Raw genomic sequence first — 15572 nt, 5'->3', positions numbered from 1 at the left:
GTAATTTATATTTTGAAACAATTTGATGGATATTAGCATTTATGTATATCTTACTAAGTTTTCCAGTATGTTAACTTTTTATCGAAATAGAACTTATTGAATTTATGATGTCAGGTGATATTGTGACTGGATATGGTCAGCATTTATCCGTGACGCTTTACACACAGAATACTGTGAAGCATTTCCCAGGTAGAACCTACCTGGAAGGAATTGTGAGATATAACCTGGCTACTAGTTATAGTTTACATATTCATGGATAGGAGGAAGGGGCTATGATAGTCCAGGAAGAGATTTTGGCAAGGAAGAAGAGAATAAATTTGATACCATTCTAAGAAAGAAGAGAAGTCTGGAGTGACTTCCACACTCCAGACTAAGTGCTTCCCAAGCCAAGAACGCGTGGTAGAGCCGGACAGGCTTGAGAGTTGGGTCCGGGTGTGCAGATGCTCATGGAAGAGCTCTCTGCTGGTGATCCCTAGGCTAGATGAGTCTAGGACTCTGATGAGTAACATAGGCTGGCAACAGTGGGAGCTTGTGGCTGTGACCAGGAATGAGGGGTTTTTTGCTTGTTTTTAAGAGAGTGTATAGTGAAAGCCCAGGTCCTGTGTTTGGGAAATAAATATTTCAAAGGAAGCAGAAAACAATTGAGAACTGACCACTGAAGACCAAGTTTGGAGATCTAGTACAGAGCAACAGCACAGAAATGGAGAAAAAAGAGCTGCAGGAAATGCCACGCGTGGGGGCTTGGCATCTGCAGTGCCCGGGTGATCTGACTAAAGTCAGCCGGGCAGGAGACAAATGGGAGTTAGTTGAGAAGTGAGTAAGATGCAGAAATAATAGCAGGAGATCCCCATGCTAGAAGCTTGGTCATGAAAAGCATTAATTTGGGAGTATGGTGTGTTTATTTTTCTTCACATTTAAACTGATTGAGTACAAACAGAAGAAGAACCAGTTGACTAGTGATTATTAAAGGAACAGGAAGAAAAGTGGTCCCCTGGGAGTTGGAAGCAGTGTGTCCCAAGTGCAGATGGATGTATCAGACTGACAGAAAGATGAACACTTACTCCTTACTGCTGGGCAGACAGGAGGTAAATGGATGGAACTACAGATCCTGTGGTGAGAAGGGCTGAGTAGGGAGAATGTATACATATTCTACACCTGTTTTCTGTGAAATGCCAAGAACGATTGTGTGCTGCACATGCGGGAGTGTATGCCAAATTCCAGAATGGTGAACACAGACCTTTGCGAAGAGCACAGGGACATCTTCAAGCTTACAGAGAAGGCTGGGCATTGGGTATAACCTCCCACCTGTTCTACCGCTTGAAGCGACCAAGTTCATGGGTCTGTGCACTCGTGAGCACATGGGTATACATTCTACCCCGTAATTCCTGTTGACTGAAAAAATAATCACTGTACTAGACTATTTATAATATTGTCCTGGTAGTACTGGTCTTTGTCATAATGCTATGAGTTAAGAATTTATTAAGAGTAATACTGTTTGTAACAAATTACAAAGAGTAACTTATTTCTGATACATAGGAAGGTGGGCAGACGGGTGGAAGAGGGCTATTCAAAGCTGGGAAGGATTTTAGTCAACCAGAAGTTCCTATTTCTTACCTATAGTAGAACTTTTGAGTTTACTCAACATCGTGAGCAATCACTCTACTGCTTTATTTATACCTGTGTGAGTGGTTTTTTATGTTCACACACAAGTATCCTGTCCTAGCCCCTCTGTGTTGGAGGGAGTTTTGAGGGTTTCCCAGTTCCTGTGTCAAATGCACAAGTCCATCTGCGGGACCCTAGTGCCTCTAGCATTCAGCAGAACACAAATACATTTCCATCTTGTTTTGGTGGCTGTTTTCTTTGGGTTTGGTTTAGTGCTTGCGTGTATTCACACTGGCGTGTCCCTGTCCTCTTCCCACAACAGGAGGCAGCACTCAGTGCTCACCTTGTCCCTGTGCTGCACTCTCTCTGGCCTTGGCTTTGGATGGATGATTCACTGATGCAAATTGCCTTGCAGCTGCTTTGTGTCTATACTGCCAATTTTCCAGCTGGTAAATATAAACCCATATTTTCCAACAGTAACCTGAAATGCTAGTTTTGTAGGATGCTGTTAAGGTAGATTAGAAAACTAATACGTGTTTTGGAGTGTTTCTTCTGCATGCTGAGCATATGTCACCTATTGTAGGTATTGTAAGAGCAGACAGCATGTTTGTTGACATGAAAGAGTCGTTGGACAGTCAGGAAGTAGGGAGAAAATGGCTTAAATATATGGGAAATAGACCTAAAAGGAAGATTTGTTAAAAGAAGAACTCAGGGGTTCAGTTTGGTCATGTTAAGCTTAAGGAGTACGTATAATTAAAGTGAAAATCTTAGGTTGGAGATAAACTCAGCAAAGAGGCAAAATGAAGATAGAAATATTTAGAATTTTCTTGGTTATCTATTACTGAATGACAAATTGCTCTAGAATGTCATGCCTGTAGCGAGCAGTCGTTGAATTGCCTTACAGTTTCTTTGTCTACCTGATCTGGAGGTAACTTAGCTGAGTGGTTTATACTCTGAGCTCTCACAAGTTCAAGGTGAGGCACCAACTGGGCTCCAGCCACCAAGGCCTTGCCTGTGATGGATCTAAAATGGTGCTGGCAGCCTCAGTTCTTGCCAATTGGGCTCTTCCAGCCTGCATTTGTGAATATTACTAGTATGCTATAATTTTGTTCCAGAGAGATGTGCCAGCACTGTTACCTTATGCTGGTCACAGCCCTGACACAGGGAGGAAGGCTCTTAGGCGGGGGCACAGGAGCCATTTGGAGTCTGACTGCTTTGGTACTCACTGTCTTCCAGATGGCATTTAGTTTAAAGCCCTGGGGCTCTGAGTTGGTCTAGAGACAGTGTCTAGCTGCAGAATGACCAAGTTCTGGAATATGTCACTGGTTGGAGTTGATTGAAACAGGAGAAACCAGCCCCAAAATGACAGAAAGAGCCAGTGACACCTGTCTGTGTGTCCTCTTTTCCCTGAACCTTCCTTGTTCAGGGCTTGTTCAGGAGCAGCGAAGAGCTGGTCACTAAAAATTAAGCAAAAGAAACATATACCTCAGTATGACTCTTTTGAAACTATAGTCTGCATTATTTCATAGTTAAAGTCAGTGTAAATATCAGAAATGTTTAGGCTACATAAAATTGAGGAAGAAACATTTTCCTCTCTAGCTTGTTTCTAAACAAAATTGCATTATTGATGACAGTTTTGTGTAGTTAATGGAAATATTGATATTTCAATATTGCTATAAAGTTATGAAAACAGGAAAAGTCTCTGTTCTTTTTTACTTGTGTACTTTTTTAGTTTCTTTGGCATGTTGTATTTGATTCTATCCTAATTAATACTGAAGCTGGTCTCCTTGCCTTAATATTCAAGGTAAATTCCTTGGGTCTATGTTACAATACAGTCTTTGATTGAATATGAAATAAAAAATGTATTTGTAATTCTTCTATGATTATTTTTCTCCCTGAATATATCTCATTTGGTCACTTAATTTATCGAGGAGGCCCTAGCCCCTGGCCAGCCAGTGGAGGCCCTAGCCCCTGGCCAGCCAGTGGAGGCCCTAGCCCCTGGCCAGCCAGTGAAGCCCTAGCCCCTGGCCAGCCAGTGGAAGCCCTAGCCCCTGGCCAGCCAGTGGAGGTCCTAGCCCCTGGCCAGCCAGTGAAGCCCTAGCCCCTGGCCAGCCAGTGGAGGCCCTAGCCCCTGGCCAGCCAGTGGAAAGCCCTAGCCCCTGGCCAGCCAGTGGAAAGCCCTAGCCCCTGGCCAGCCAGTGGAGGCCCTAGCCCCTGGCCAGCCAGTGAAGCCCTAGCCCCTGGCCAGCCAGTGGAGGCCTCTCTAGCTCACATGCTTGTGATCCCTGTGGTCGTAAGCCACTGCTGCTTTCTGAGCTCGGTCTCCATCTGTGTAGTCAACAGTGTCAGCACTGTTCCCTTGAGCCCAGGAAAATTATGTCCCTTACTTATTTCAGCATTTGATCCGATTACTTTTCATATCATAGTCTTTTCTGTGCAAGCCTTTATTTAGATGTCATCATAAACAATTTTTAAAAAGTATTACACTTACTGTTTTTTGGGGAAAAAAAGCTGGTGTCCAAAAATGCTCTGAAACACAGGGCTGTCTGTGGTGATACCAAGTGTGCTAGGTTAATTTATAGTTTGCAGATTAATGGCCAAGTCATTTTGGTAGACAGATATGTTTTACCACTTTGTATTTTGAAAATAATGAAACTGGAAAGATGTTGTCATGCCCTTTCCTTTGAAGGTTGCAGTTCTCTCTGCTGGTCGAGTTCTGGACAGCACCCTGCTGCAGCTGCGCACAGAGGAGCCGCCAGCAGCAGCCTGATGCTCTGCATCTTGAAGCTGGCTTCCCAGATGCCCCTGGAGAACAGCACCTTACAGCAGATGGTCTTCATGTTCCTTTCCAACCTGGCCTTGTCTCATGATTGTAAAGGGGTCATTCAGAAGGTGCGTACATGGACTCTCTTCACATCATAAAAGAAAACCCGTAAAGTAATTCTTCCAATCGAAATTTAGGATTCAGTTTCTAAGATTAATTTGTTATGATTTCAGCACATTTTAAAAAATCATAAAAGGTTTCAGCCCTTTGCTTAATGTGGATTTACTTAAAGTGACGGAAACTGGAATGTGATCGTGCCATTCCTTTTAGCTTATTTTCTTAGCTTCTGGATTCCTTCGTCTGTCAAAAACAAGGGTTTCTCAATGGCAACTGGCTTACATGTATTGGAGATCATAAAAGTAATGTATTTGGTGCTTTAATGGACCAAACTAAGCAGTAACAAGTTCAGTTTGATTTACGTTGACAACATGGTTTTGAAGTCAGAGTCCTTCTTCCTCTTGTTAGGACTTCAGCTTTATGAAATAATGGGAGATTTTATTAGTTATGTGGGACTTCATTTCCAAAACTTTTTGGTATTGATTTTAACTTACGGAACTGTAAAGCAGATGGATGAGTTAAAACAAATTTTTGTGCATTGTGGTTGGGTTCTACATTTAGATACATATAAACACAAGCAATAACTTAGAAAATTCCATAAAAATTAGATGTAATCAGATTACTGTTATTTTACTAGAGATAGCAGTGTTTCTTTTACCTGAATGCCAAGATTGTTGCAGAAATTGACAGCATTCATAAAAATTAAGCCCCCCCCCCTTCCTTTCCTATTCAGGTCCTTCTGAATGACTCCCAAGATACTTGAATGCAATTAAAAAATAAATGGAAGGAGGGCCTCGCACGGTGGCCTCATAGCTAACGTTCTTGCCTTGCATGTGCCAGTATCCCATATGGGTGGCAGTTCATGTCCCAGCTGCTCCACCTCCCTCCCATCCACCTCCCTGCTTGTGGCCTGGGAAAGCATCAAGGATGGCCCAAAGCCTTGAGACCCTTCACCCATATTTGCACAGGAGACCTGAAAGAAGCTCCTGGCTCCTAACTTCAGGTCTGCTCAGCTCTAGCTGTTGTGGCTGCTTGGGGAGTGAACCAGCAGATTAAAGATCTTTCTGTCTCTCTTTTACTCTGTAAACCTGACTTTCCAAAAAAAATAAATACAAGGATCAGTCTTACTAAGGAGTTGGGAAGATGAGTTTTCCTTAAGAAGGATGTTTTCAGTTATGTGCTGGAGCCAACTCCTCCTGCCTCATGAGTGCCAGCAGTGTTTACGGGAAGTTTGGTTTTGGAATCGGCAATGGTGGGAATGTTCATGTTGTGTAATCCACTCCTACTATAAATCACAGGGACCAGTTGTGAGTTTACCAGCACACAGCTAGATGTTTTCTTCATGCAGATGCGTGTGTCCCACACACATGAATATATTTCCTCCATGTGTGTATTCATGTGTGTGCACAAGAAATCCTCCTGATCTGGGTATCCAGGGTCCCTCCCAGTGAAGTCATACTTACCGACTACTTGCCTTGGGCTTTGGAAACTGTAGCTAGTGCTGCTGGCCGGCTCCCATTCTGTAATGGTCCGTTTCTTTCTAGCGTTACATTTTACACATTCAGCCTGGGAGGAATTGTCCTTGTATGTGCTTTGTTTTTTTTTTTTGTGTTTTTGTGTGAGTTATGTATGGAAGGCAAGGGGGAAAAGAGAAAGAGAAAGAAAGGGAGAGAGAGAGATCTGTCCAATGGCCACTGATTCCGTCTGAAGCCAGGAGCTGCTTCTACGTCTCATCTGGGTGGCGAGGAGCTCCTGGGTCATGTGCTGCTTTCTTCGGTACATGAACAGAGCTGGATTGCAAATGGAGCAGCCGGGCCTTGAACTGGTGGTATTCCTGTGGGATGCTGACATGGCAGGTCTTGCCTGGCTGCAGCATAGTATGGCCCTATTACTGTGTTAAAGTTTTGTAGAATGACATATAATCATGACAAACTATCTGTAGTGATTAACAATTGGTGTATAGAAATTTCTGCAGCATTTAAGTGAAAGTGAAATTTATCTACAGATCATTGAAAAAAAGTGTTGTAGCTGATAATGGTGATGCTAACACCAGAGTTCTTAACTGGTATCAAAGGCTGATTTGAGGTTTATTTTTTTTTCTCTCTATAGGATAGTTTTTAATGAGTAACAAAATTGCCAAAAGGCAGACAAAAAGAAAGCTCAAGAGGTCTGATATAATTTTTAAGTTGAAATTTCAATCCTAATATCCTAAATAAGCAAGACTTCAGTATAGTTAATTCAATCATTATTAGTAAAGAATTAGGAAGAATTACAATTTGAGAAATAATTTTTTATTTAGTTTTCTGAATTATCTTGGAAATAATATATATGGAGCGTTTAAAAGGAATTGGGAGAAAGCAAAATACAGAAGTTGGTGAAAAATGCACTGGCGTGCTAGTTAATTGGTCCCCAAGTGACTAGGAAGATAATGAAAAAGATTTCTTCCTGTTTACCTACAGAGTAACTTCTTACAGAACTTTCTGTCTCTGACGTTGCCAAAAGGAAGCAGTGGACATCTCAGTAACCTGACGGTGCTGTGGCTGAAGCTTCTCCTGAACATGTCGTCCGGGGAGGACGGGCAGCAGATGATCCTGAGGCTGGACGGCTGCCTGGACCTGCTCACGGAGATGAGCAAGTACAAGCACAGGACCAGTCCTTACATACCGCTCCTTATTTTTCATAATATTTGCTTCAGTCCTGCTAATAAACCCAAGATCCTGGCTAATGGTAAGTGTTCACTTCAGATCCCACACAAATGCACATATTCGTGTAAGTAGTTACTAATGGATTGTTCAGATGGAAAGCATTGTGTAAATAATTTGCCAAGTGCTTTTCAGGCACCCTTTGTGTTCGACGCACTGTGGAAGGCAGGGACTGTGTAAGTGTCAAGCTTGGCTCCCGTCTTTCCTGAGCTGCCTAGGTGCTCCTGAGGCTAACCAGTCATGTCATTGCAGTGACGTGCCGGTGCAGGAGGTGCCATGAGCGTGTACTCTCTAACCCCGTAATCTCCCTCTCCATGCTCTCTGAGTTTAACTCATCGTGGCCTCCTCTTGGTGTTTCAGAAAATACCACCATGTCACCGAACTTTGCTGTTGACTTCGTAAAGCTGAAGCCTCCGTCAGTTCTTCCGGTCTCCTCCTTTCTCTCATGCCCTTTGTTCTGTCTGCTGCCACGCCCTCCCAGCACTGTTCGCATCTGATGCGCTGTGTGTGTGTGTGTGTGTGTGTGTGTGTCCGTCCGTGTCTGTCCCTGGACTTCCCACACTGGAGCCAAGCTCTCGGAGAACAGCTTCTGTTTTTATCTATTTTGTTTGCTTGGCCCTGATGCTCAGGTTTGTATCTGTCACCAGTGAGCTCTCAGTAGACGCTTGTGATGGAGAGAGGGCCGGAGCAGGCAGGGCCCAAGAAGACCAGGCAGCGGCTCAGCCTTTCAGAGGGTTTGTGCTCCAAGACCCAGGACGGAGGAGGCGAGAACTGCCCACGATGCAGGAACATTTTGAGGGAAACTGAGAAGTGGAAAGATTTGTTTTGGCAGTCATTTGCTCTATCTGTGAATTTCATGTGAAGAGCGTTTTTAAAAAAGCATTTTGTTTGAAAGGTGCATTAGGGTAAGGAAAAAGAGGAAGAGAGGGAAAGACGGGTGGATATGTGTGTTTTCTATTTGCTGACTCACTCCACAAGTCACCAGGCCAGGCTGACAAGAGGACCTGGAACTCCGTGTAGGTTGCCCACCTGGCTGGTAGGGACCCAAAGGCTGAGCCATCACCTCTGCCTCTTTGAGTGTGCACTGGCAAGATGCTGGAATTCGACGCAGGGCTGAAAGCTGAGCCGAGCACTGTGATGCAGCAGAGGGAGTCACAGTGGGTTCTTCGCAGCTACGTCAGACACTCAGAAAAAGAGGTGGGCTGTGACCCCTGCACACTTTTAGTCACAGCCTTATGTGTGCGCATTGCAGTGCCCTTGATGGGCACTTTCTTTCTGTGCCATTTTCTTCGTCTAACTTTCCGTCTATAATCGAGTTCTCTTGATTTCAATAGGAATTCGTTTATGAGCACATAGTAAATGTCTAGCACCATATTTGGAAGTTGATAGATGAACAAGATGGATACATTCTTTTTTCCTGTCATATTTTTCACTTAGTATGTTTTCTGTGAAAATGATTCTGTTTTAGGACTTTTATGCATGTAGTAGTGATTCTGCTTTCTGATAATCACAGAATTGCCAGAAATATTATGTAGAAAAAACTGTTAAAATCCAGGCAAGTTTTGAATTACCAAGTTAACCTTGTTCTCCTAGCTGCTTGCTGACACTGCTGTCTGTTACTGGGAAACCCACATAGCTAGTTTGTTGCCTTTTTTTCCAAAGATCCACTTTGAATTCTCTCCTTTCTAAAAGGTGGATGATGATGGGCTCTGCGTCTGAGCTTCAACATGGTGTATAAAGTGCCTCTTTCCTTTACAAGTACATAAGAGCTACTCAGTAGTATCTCGATTTTATTTACTTTTTCAGGATAATTTTTGTCCTTGATGACTTCTTATTAAGCTAGTATTATTGGGAGAGTTAGGGAAAAACGATGAACTTTTAGGGAACCAAAGAAGTCTGCATTTTCCATATCCGGGTTCCTCTGGATTTATTTCCTTGTAGACATCAGTGCTGTCTCTTCTTCACTGACTTAAAGCACGTGGGCAGACTGGGTGAGAAGGAGCTGCTCTGGCATGCCCCCAGCTGCCAGCACAGTTCTCTCAAGGCAGGGATGAGCCCAGGGCAGCTTGCTCTGCCTTCTGGGAGGAGCTGCTGTGAGATGTGTAAAGTGTTGCCTCTCTCTTGTGCCTGGGGCTCCTTGCAGGAGAACTTACTGGGGTTGACTGGTTTCAAAATCTTTAGTATCACACATACTATGCCTCACGCAGGAGCACCCAACCCTACATCTGTGATGGCCACGAGACCTTCCTCCGCCCTCTCCCTGTTAGGAGTGAGGTCAGACTAACATCTCTCCTCAAAAATAGAGAATGGAAAAAATTTAGATTGAAATACTGTGCCTGGACTGGTAAGAAGTAATAAAGCTTGTTTTTTGTTTTTTGTTTTTTTTTTTAAGATTTATTCATTTTTTTAGAGAGAGAGGCAGAGAGTGAAAGTCTCACGCAGTGGTTCACTCTGAATTGTTGCAGTGACCAGAGCTGAGCTGAGCTGAAGAAGCTGGAAGCCACTGGTTAATCCCAGAGTCTGCCATGTGGACACAGTGTTATAGTGTGAGACAAAGACATTTTCCATCTGTTGAGTCTCCCCAAATATCCACAATGAGTGGGGTTAGGTCAGGCCAAAGCCAGGAGCCTCGAGTTCTACCCTGGTGTCCCCCAGGGGTTGCAGGCGCTTAAGTACTTGGGCCATCCTCCACTGCTTCCCTGGAGCATTGGCAGGACACTGGAGCTGAAGTGGAGCAGCTGGGGTGGGAACTTGTGCCCACTGTTACAGGTGACTGCTTAACCCTCTGTGCCACAGTTTTGGTCCCTAAATGTTTTTTAAAAGGGTTTAACTGGTATAGTACTTCTTGATTACTGTTTTATATAGCAGCTGTATAAGTAGTCTAGTGTTTCGTGATTACTGTTGTATAAGGCAGCCATATTCTTGATAAGTTTGTGTAACAATCTTTATGATTTTATTGTGACAGCAAATCTATTTCTCTATAGATTGTGCACTATAGTTGAGAAACTCATTAATATACTTAATTGTAAACCTATTTTTGCTTTCTCATGGTCATAAAATGAATGGGGTTTTCTTCAGTTAGGGTAACAAAATGAAAGGAGCCTCAGCCACTCTGACCATTCTGCTACCTTCATGAAAGCAATTTGTTTTGAAGCTGGACTTTCATATAGCAGGAATTGTAACAGCTTATTTTTGCTATGGCCTACTGCTACCAGTGTTGTGTATCTGTTATGGTGGGAGCTTATGGGAACTCTGACTAGTTGAAGATAAGGACTTTATATGATGTGTTTCTGTTTTTTAGAGAAAGTCATTACTGTGTTAACAGCCTGTCTGGAGAGTGAGAATGCGAATGCGCAGAGGATTGCGGCGGCTTCGCTGTGGGCTCTGAGTTACAATTATCACAAGGTCAGTGTGAATCGTTGCCGTCCCTGGTAGGCAAATAGCCAGGCCTCAGGACGTAGGCAGCTGTGGCAGAAGAGTGTTGGTCACATGAAAGCAGGTGCAGTCGCAGCTCCACGGCTCCTTCCTTGATGCACACAATTAATAAACTGTCAGTTGGCATCCTTTTAGTTAATTTTTAAAGCTGAATGTGTCAGTTCAGAAGAATGTCTCTGTTTTAAATGAGTCTTCCTATAAATTGGTTGTCATATTGTTATAATTTAGTGATTATTTCCTTTAAAGTGAGTGTTAAGGAAAAATTCATTTTGAAATAAAACCAAATCCTAATGTTTTATCCAGTCATATGGTTCCTCTTTTTGAGTACCACGTCCGAAGTTAGCTCAGTTCTTAAGAGATGGCAGCTCAGAGCCTGCCCAGAAGTCCTCACAGGCAAAATGGGTCCTGGGTCTGCCCTAGGGCCATTTCTCTCATCACTTGGGAGAGATTCCCACTGGTGGTTCCATGGTGACCCAGCCCAGTGTCTGAGAGACAGCCCTCCCCAAGTGGTTCTGTCAGCTGGGCAACCCAGGCAATCCCAGGGCGGCCCCCCACCTCCCATCATCACTCAGTAATGATTGGTTGGTCAGTTGACCGACTTGATGGCTTCCTGTCAAATCTGAGGTGTGAGAAAGATGAAACATTAAATCTAAAATTTCAAGCAGCAAATTGTGATTAAGGGTAAGAGGAATAAAAAAGAACATGAGAGCAGAAAAAGAATCAAATTACGTAGAAAGGCTATGGACAAGACTCTAGGCGGTACGGGGGTTTATGGTAGGATGGCACAATAGGATATTGTGTAATATGTAATTCTATAGTTACATTATTGTTTTTTATAGCATCTTTTTAAAGACTGTGTAGTTAGCAGTGGACAGAATTAGTATCCTGTTTTTCCAGCCCTTAACATGTTTGATTAAAGCTAAAATTTCATTGTTTGATATTATCTCTAGGCAAAAACAACTTTGAGGAATCCATCAATAAAAAGAAGAGTGGATGAAGCATATTCTTTAGCAAAGAAAAGTAAGTTTAATGAAAAGATTACAATTAAACTTATAAACAGGTGAGTTCCTGGATTATTTAAATATTTGAACAAGGCTTAACAAAGTGATAGGCTCACACTTTTTTGTGAGGGTTTGAGGACTTTGCCAAAACAGTGTAAAATGTGCCAGTATTTTCTTGCATTTGTCTGTAAGAGTTAAGTAAAATATTGTGAAAATGAAGGCACAGTAGTGTCCTGAAACATGTTTCTGATCTTTCTTCTTCTTTTTCCTTATTAATTTTCAGCTGCCACTGAGCTAGTGTGTGTTTTGGTGGTGAGAACTGGGCCCAGTTAGCATTGACTTCAAACAGAACACTTAACGTCAGGGAGTTCTGTTGTGGCTTCCCAAGACTACATCCTTATTCTCTTAGGCCTGGCCTGGTTCTCTTTGCAGAGACACTCGTGTTATGTGGCTTCCCAAGACTATATCCTTATTCCCTTAGACCTGGTCTGGTTCTCTTTGCAGAGCACTTTCGTGTTAGGTGATACCAGTTTCAATGAGTAGTATTTGAACACACTTTTACTCATCTCACTGAACTGTGTGACTTGCCTGTACTATATAGGTATGAGTTGGTTATTATATAGTGTTCTAGTCTGATTTTTTTTTTAGAGAAAGAAGTTTTTGTTTGTTTTTTGCTATAACCACAAATTTCTGGAGCTTTATAACTGAGTTATCTGTGCTTGAGGAAGGGTAGACATTTTTAAAAAGTAATGGTGTTCACTTGGAACTCTGATGAATCATCTGTTTAGTACCCAGCTAGTATTATTATGGGAGTATGTTTTTGAAATACTCTTTGGCTAAAGTATTAATTTGAAACAAATATAGTTTTTTTGGTTTTCTAATATTTAGGTATAAAGTATTTTTTTAATGCATTTTCATTAAGAGCCTAAATTTGTATAAACCTTTGTATATAAATCAATGTATTTGTTTGTGACTACTGTTTAGTACTAATTTTAGAAACTGATATTTTTATACTGTTGTTTTTCCTTCTCAGACTTCTCAGACTCAGAAGAAAACTCCCTAAATGCCTATTATTTGAAATGCCTTGAAAACCTTGTGCAACACCTCAACTCTTCCTGAGAGCTGAGAGATAACCCTGAGGCTGACGACCACGCCAGGGAGCTGAACTTGAGGCCAGCACTGTGCAGTGACTGTTTCCTGAAGATACACATGACTGGCAGGTGTTGAGCCCCCTTTTCCCTATGAAAAATAGAATGGGCACCGAGGAGAGGAGCAGAATTGGTGACAGCCAACTTTGTTCACTCCTGGCATCTCTAAACGTGAGAGCAGCAAGCAGGAGGTTATGTAAGATGGGTAGAAAGTTTTGGGAACGTAAAACATTTTTAAACTTGTCTATGCAGTCTTTTTTAAAACCCTATTTAAGTTATTTAAGAAAATATTTTTAGAAACTGAAAATTTACTAATTGCTTGCAGACTGTTTTCAACCTTATGAGTGTAATTTTAGAAATTGAAGGAAAACATGTTCTTTTTTGTCTTTTAAAGAATTTTGCCGTGTAATTTGGCCGTTGCCAAAGCAAATCCTTCGATTTCAAACTTGTATTGCATTCAGCGTTTTCATGAAGGAATGTGTTTCTGTGCATATAAATTTGTGAGTAGCTGCCTCACTCAGTTCTCAGTGCTGTTGTCTTTCTGAGTCATTTGTAAAATAGTTACATTTGCGGTTTTCCGCTTGGAGCTTCTGGTAAACAAGAAGGTAGTAGAGTTGTGGTCCTGCAGGCCTGCATTCCAGTTCTAGCTCAGTCCTAAACAGAATGAACAGCAAAAGCAGGAAGTATTGGAGGAACAAGTTCTGTGACTACTGCATTTCCAACTGGCCAGCGCGCAGCTGTGAACCCAGTACTGGGACTGAATTCAAGTGCTTTGACAGCCTTCTCAAACGTGAAGGAATCTGAAATGCATAACATTTTTGAGCACTAATTTACGTATGGTTGCATAGATGTGATCATTCTTAAGTACAGAACAAAAGCAAAAATAGACAAGAGGGATTCTGTAAGCCAGGAGGCTCCTGTGCAGGAAACACTCAACCTGCATCGGATAAAGGATTAACATGCAGATTATATAGAAAGCTCAAGAAGCTCAAAGCAAGCAGTCCAGCCAGGAAATGGGCAGGGAACAAGAATAGAATTTTTTTAAAGCATAAATTCCAAATAGCAAACAGACACATGAAAAAATGTTCAGGATTACTAATCATGAGGGAACTGCAAATAAAAAACATAGTGGGTTATCACCTCACTCCAGTTAAAATAGCTGTTATCCAGAAATCAAAAAAACAAATGCTAGTGAGGTTGTAGAGAAAAAGGTGCCCTAATACACTGTTGGCAGGAAATTGTGAAAAACACTATGGGATTTCCTCAGAAAACTAAAAATACATTTATCAAATAGCACAGCTATTCCACTCCGAGAATATTCTTAGAGGAAATGAAATCATTTGAAAGAGATAGCTGCATTCCCACATTAACAGCAGCTCAGTTCACGGTGCCAAAGAGATGGAGCCAACCTAAATGTCCAATAAGGCAGGTTTGAATAAAGAAAATGTGTGCGTAAATGATGGAATATTGCTCAGTCACAAAACAAGAATGAAACCCCCACTTCTGCCACAAAATAGACGGAACTGAAGGTCATTACACTGAGTGAAATAAACTGAACCCAGAAACATCTCACACATGGAAATTAGCATATAGAGAGGAGATAAAAAGTGAAGGTCATATGATTTGGTCGTTTTAAAACTGCTTCACTGAATCAGACCACATGCCCCCATTCTCTTCTCCATGTTATGATCGTTTCCGTGAGCCCCTGACTGTGATGTTGATGTTTCTGCTTTCAAGAAAAACAGTGTGTGTGTATTCAGTGTTTACACATGAAGCCAGTGCGACAAAATGTAAATTGTGAAATAATAAATGGTACTCAATTTAGTGAAATGGTATTTTTATATTTGTGAAAAATACAGGAAGAATACATTAACTACAGATTTCAGATCATTTTAGATTTTGAGTTTTTATAATAGAAATGCTCAACTGAAAACATTTTCATGTTTTCGAAATCTGAACTAGAATCTGAAACACTCCTAATCCGAAGGAATACTGTAGCTGCAGTAATCACGTCCAGCAGTTTCCCCAACACTTTTGAAAGCATGAAGTGAAAATTGTGTCCAAGAAAAATTGAACACACACTTACTTAGAGGTTCTAGAAAAAACTCATTTTTCTAATTGTGATTTATTGGTTAGCAAGAAAAAACATCCCCTTTCATGAGTGCCTATAGCAAACTGCTAATGTTAAACCAGCCCATGTTATGCTGTGTATACAGGAAGGATCAGGACAAAATGTGTGTTGTATTGTAGAACACGTAAGTTGTAGCCTGAGAATTAGTGATTAGAGATCTGAGAAGTGTCTAGGAAGCTTAGATTTTTCTGAGCAGTCCATTTAACTTGAAACAGTAAACGCGCCAGTATTCTGGAAATCCTCCAATACTAAAATCAGACATCTTAGAAATTTTTCTCCGAAGTCTCAGATACCATCCTGAGAACTTTCAGCATTCAGTCTTTTCCTCTAAAATTCCGTTATCCTGAAGTCAGAGGTGCCTGGAGAGAGAACGTGTAAGTGGTTTGCCTGTGGTCTGTGCCTGGTGGGCACTTGGGACTGGAACCCAGGACACTTGGTAAAGCCTCAACAACCTCAGTTACTATGCTATACGGCTTTGTATTTCTCCCCAAAAATCTGTCTTTGTGTTTTGATCCTGAGAGGTAACCACTGTTTCCCTACCAAAACTTTGGTCTCTTTAGGAAAATGATTGTTTCCTTTATGAATCATTGATGTTTAGAGTTACATATCTGGGTTGACTATGTCTCGTATTTTTGGGAAAGGAAGAGTCCGAAGTATTCTGCCTAGCAGTTC

General features: G+C 41.8%; 1 protein-coding gene across 2 annotated transcripts in view; it reads left to right on the top strand.

Annotated features, from left to right (window-relative positions):
* The window catches only part of RTTN (rotatin), a 119745-nt gene extending 105460 nt beyond the window's left edge, over positions 1 to 14285 (top strand). For both annotated transcript variants that reach the window (XM_040985116.1, XM_040985117.1), the window contains 6 exons: positions 1925 to 2051; positions 4292 to 4494; positions 6943 to 7210; positions 10487 to 10590; positions 11571 to 11640; positions 12655 to 14285. In XM_040985116.1, the coding sequence (XP_040841050.1) occupies positions 1925 to 2051; positions 4292 to 4494; positions 6943 to 7210; positions 10487 to 10590; positions 11571 to 11640; positions 12655 to 12740 (858 nt within the window). In that variant the 3' untranslated portion in view covers positions 12741 to 14285. The remainder of the gene's footprint in view (positions 1 to 1924; positions 2052 to 4291; positions 4495 to 6942; positions 7211 to 10486; positions 10591 to 11570; positions 11641 to 12654) is intronic.
* The last annotated feature ends 1287 nt before the right edge of the window (positions 14286 to 15572 follow it).

This window comes from Ochotona curzoniae, unplaced genomic scaffold (assembly GCF_017591425.1).
Source record: "Ochotona curzoniae isolate NIBS_2020 unplaced genomic scaffold, NIBS_Ocur_1.0 contig_43, whole genome shotgun sequence".
Taxonomy (NCBI): Eukaryota; Metazoa; Chordata; class Mammalia; order Lagomorpha; family Ochotonidae; genus Ochotona; species Ochotona curzoniae.
This window is presented reverse-complemented; position numbering and strand designations above follow the sequence as displayed.